The sequence below is a fragment of the Sinocyclocheilus anshuiensis genome, unplaced genomic scaffold (genome assembly GCF_001515605.1).
Source record: "Sinocyclocheilus anshuiensis isolate Anshui unplaced genomic scaffold, SAMN03320099.WGS_v1.1 scaffold210, whole genome shotgun sequence".
Taxonomy (NCBI): domain Eukaryota; kingdom Metazoa; phylum Chordata; class Actinopteri; order Cypriniformes; family Cyprinidae; genus Sinocyclocheilus; species Sinocyclocheilus anshuiensis.
The window spans coordinates 874,371-878,622 of NW_015547666.1; the positions used below are offsets into that span (position 1 = coordinate 874,371).

The 4,252-nt window shown below is 33.7% G+C and overlaps 1 protein-coding gene across 4 annotated transcripts in view; it reads right to left on the reverse strand.

Annotated features, from left to right (window-relative positions):
* The window catches only part of LOC107702598 (paralemmin-2-like), a 100,445-nt gene that overhangs the window by 16,450 nt on the left and 79,743 nt on the right, over positions 1 to 4,252 (reverse strand). The window contains exon 1 of one of the 4 annotated variants that reach the window (XM_016504970.1): positions 908 to 1,046. The exons of the other annotated variants lie outside the window; for them this stretch is intronic. Coding sequence (XP_016360456.1) covers positions 908 to 916 — 9 coding nt within the window. The 5' untranslated portion in view covers positions 917 to 1,046. Of the gene's footprint in view, positions 1 to 907; positions 1,047 to 4,252 lie in introns of those variants that run through there. 4 annotated transcript variants of the gene reach the window in all.

Genomic DNA, 4,252 nt, shown 5'->3' on the forward strand with positions numbered 1-4,252 from the left:
CCGCTGATGAAAGACTCCTGAAATAGGATTATTAACTCGACCAGCGCAGACAGGGAACATCAAATAATCTCAATTACTGCGCGACTGGATTCAATGAAAAACAAATGGAAACTTTTGATTAATGCTCCTGCTTTTAAAAGTTTCAGAAGAGGTCTTGACAATTTTTCAAACTCAAATCTATGCAGATACCAAAGACTGCAATCAAATACAAGAATTCTCAATATAAACTCAGACAAGAAACTACATATATATATATATATATATATATATATATTCTATATTAAATAGAATATTATAGCTCTACACTCTTAAAAATAAAGGTGCTTCACGATGCCATAGAAGAACCTTTCTGTTTAAATGGTTCCATAAAGAACCTTTAACTAACAGCTGAAGAAGCTTTCTGTTTCATTGTGGCGAACGAAGGTTCTTCAGATTATAAAAAGATAAGAAAGAGACGGTTCTTTAAAGAACCTTTGACTGAATGGTTTTTCTATGGCATTGCATATAAGCACCTTTATTTTTAAGTATATACATTCTAAAAAATAAAGGTTCCAAAAATGTTGGTTCCCCAAAGACCCTTTTAGTGAACAGTTCTTAAAACCCCCTTTTTTTCTTAGTGTGAAGAGCTTTTTAATAATCTAAAGAACCTTTCTACACTATAAAGAATCTTTTGTGGAACAGAAACGTTCCATGGATGTCTTCATGGAACCATAAACGCCAATAAAAACAACTGAGGGATTCCAGACGAAACATCTCACGCAGCTGATACACAGATGAAACACAACTCAATCTCCTGAGCTATGAATGTGCAATCACTTTTCTCAGCCTCAAAACGAATCTGAAACTAGGCCTTCTATATATTTAGGCCCAGGTGTCTAAACTCGAATTCCAAAGAGTTTTTTCTTACCTTTTTCATACTTTTCCAAATTTGTAAACAGATTTCTGCCACCAAATTACAGATCCTTTACATGAAAAAGAAAACTCAGTACAGACTAGACGTTCTGAGTGTCCCGCTGTCAAATCTGAGAAACTGTCGTCCTCCAACACCTCAAACTATAAACCTTTGAGGAGACCCAGTGAAGCCCAGGACAACACAACGCAGGGCTTTTCCTGACCACTTCTTCCACCCCGCCCCGTGTGTGTGTGTGTGTGTGTGTGTCCCGCATGCTTCACTCACCCCACACCGCTTCCGTCCGTTCTCCTACAATGCCTCTCTCTCTTCTGTCTGTCCCCAGGAGTCAAAATTCTTGCTCTGTCTAACTATTATGTCATGGGCAAAGGGGGTGTGGTTTAAGAGTGAGGGATGTGGTCTCTTCCTGTACTCACACAAAGAAGCGCTCTGTCAGAGCCGCCCCCCAAACGCCCTTCACCGACCTGGACCTAGACTCCTCTAGTTTGGCCGGCAGACACCTTACAAGGAAAGGCGCAGTATGGCTGGGTGGGAATCTGTCCTCTGGGTGGAACATTATTCACTGCTGACTCAAAAATACCTCCCTGACTGGATTCTCTTACTCATATTAGATAAGTTTACAAGTTTTGGAAGTTGATACAGATGGAATTTTACCACAGCACAGCAAAAATATGCTATTGAAAATACGCTATGATTTAATTTCTAAAGCTTTATTTCTATAGTTTAATATATTACTAAATGAAAATAAACATTTGTTTAAAATATAACAAAGTTAAAGTGGCTGCATTCAAGTGTTTCCAACCCGATATTACAAGAATTTGAACGTACTGTACAAACTGCTAATTTTTATGAATTTATACTGAAATTGTCAGAACCATGTTTCTTAGCACACTTTAAATTGTGTTTAAAGTTTAAACTCGTTTGCATGACCATGCGTCTTAACACACTTAAGTAGACTTTTAAAAAGTGCACTTTTTAATAATGTCAAATTAAAGATTCCTTCAAAGTACTTTTTAAACCATTATCGTAATCTCTTTTCATGCTTTAAAGAAGTACACTTATTTTGTTGTGTTGGCTAACATAATAAAGCACATGTACTATATCACAGTATAATTTTAACTGTAGTGTTATTCAATATTACATATAAAGTTAATATATTTTAAATGTACAAAATTTCAACGTCATTACAAAGGTGAAATTACACATTTAATTAAATTTTTTTTTAAATACATGACATACAAGTTTCAATAGAAACAACATCAAAGTATCTTTATTTTACCATAAATGCTTCTTAAAATTGTAAAAAAGAATTAAAATTAAAAATTTAAAACATTAAACATTCCATAAACACACATGCATTTACAATGAATGTAATTTTCATTGTAAATTTTTGTAATGTTTTTGTTTTTACAATGTTAATTTAACACAAAAAAAATCAATTTCTTTATTGTTTCTTTTTAATTATTATTTGTATTTTAATTTTTGCTGCACTCGTCATTAGATATTCCCATGTCATTAGATATTGCTTAGCTAAATAACATGAGAAATGTGACTGGATAATAATGGCCCGACCAACAAACCTTAGAACAATACTGTAAAAATGACTTTCCACGGCAAAATAAAATTGTAATGAGTATAACATTTTTTCTATAGAAAAATGCAATTACGTAAGATCCCAAGTATTTAAATTGCGTGTGAGTAAAGTACAAATCCTCGCAAATAATTCTTAATTATAGTAATCAAGTAAAATAATTGAAGCATTTTACACACCCACTTCTCTTGCAGCTCTTAATATAATTAGTCACATGGCATTTATGGCTCAGGTTATTGGCTCAAATACTACCTATGAGCAAATATGGCACATTTAAAGTATTTTTCTTATCACAAATACACAAGTGCGCACTGGAAAGCAGGGAGAAGAGCTCTATAGGCTACTACCAATGCTTTTTGCTAATCCTAAACCTAACTCACACACTTCACAGTAACCAAACCATCCCATAAACAGAATAATTACAAAGTGATTTGTGTTTGCTTTCTCAGTATCTAATCAGCCCTGTTGTGCTCTTTTCAGGAATTTACTCACAAAAGTGTACTATTTGTATGTCTTATCAGGTCATGTAGTACACATTGTGAATTTATGGGTAAATGCTTAAATAGATGTCTAGTTATTGTTTTCACTGAAATCTCAAAATAGAAGTTAGTACAGTACGTCCCTGACGAAATCCTGGTGAGATTTCGCTGTAGTAACACTACAATGTCCTTGTGGCAACAAGTGCCTATAAAATGGGACTACAATAGAAATACAGATAAGAGCAAAAGAGATTCAGGCAAGAATTGAATGCCAAAGAGACGTTGTGCTAATAATAACACCACATGCTCGGTTCTGTTCAGAGATACACAAAGACTGCAGTATAACCTTCATCTCAACCCAGAAACAACAGACATCTCAATAATAAAGTTTTTACTGGCGTTTGAATAACGTCTGATGTTTTGCAGCTCGTTTCCTTTATGTATTTAACCCCTTCACATAGCTATCTTAAAACTTTGAAAAATAATTTCTTGGGAAATGTGTTAAAATATTACTCAAAAGAGTACATGTGTTATTGCTCAAAACAGCACACATGGGTTGTTGCGGTGGTTTTTGTAAATTTCTCCTTCTTCTTTCTAGTTGGAAGGTGTCTGTAAGGAATGGCTGGAACGGCAGTGTGTTCTAATGGAGGATGTTGGTAGCAGTGGGCTGGGGTGTGTCAACCTCTGCTAGAGAGCTCCTTCCTCCCACAGTCCGTGTGTCATTGTGGATCAAGAATAATAATAATAATAATGCACAGTGCTGTGTGCAGTGTTGGGGAGGTTACTGCCAAACTATATTTTGTGTCGTGCTTTAAGCTTTGCATAATTTGATGTACTGTACATGTAGCGGCAGTCAAGCTACCTTATTGAAAAAGTGTTTTATGGAAGCCAATTTCTTTTTATTATGACATAAAAGTTGTAATATGTACAGATATAAACAGTTGAAATTTACATAAAAGTCAAACTTATAAGATATGACGTCATATTTACAATATGAAAAGTTGAAAATATGACATAAGAAGTCAAAATAATATGATTCTAAGTCATGAAAGGAGAAAAAGTAAACGTTATGAGTAGTGCTGTCAAACGATTAATCGCGATCGTTTTGTTTACATAATATATGTGTGTGTTCTGGGTATATTTATTATGTATATATAAATACACACACATGCATGTACTGTATATATTTTGAAAATATTTACATGTATATACATTTATATATTTATATTCTTATATTTTATATTATATATAAATATATTTAATATATAAACA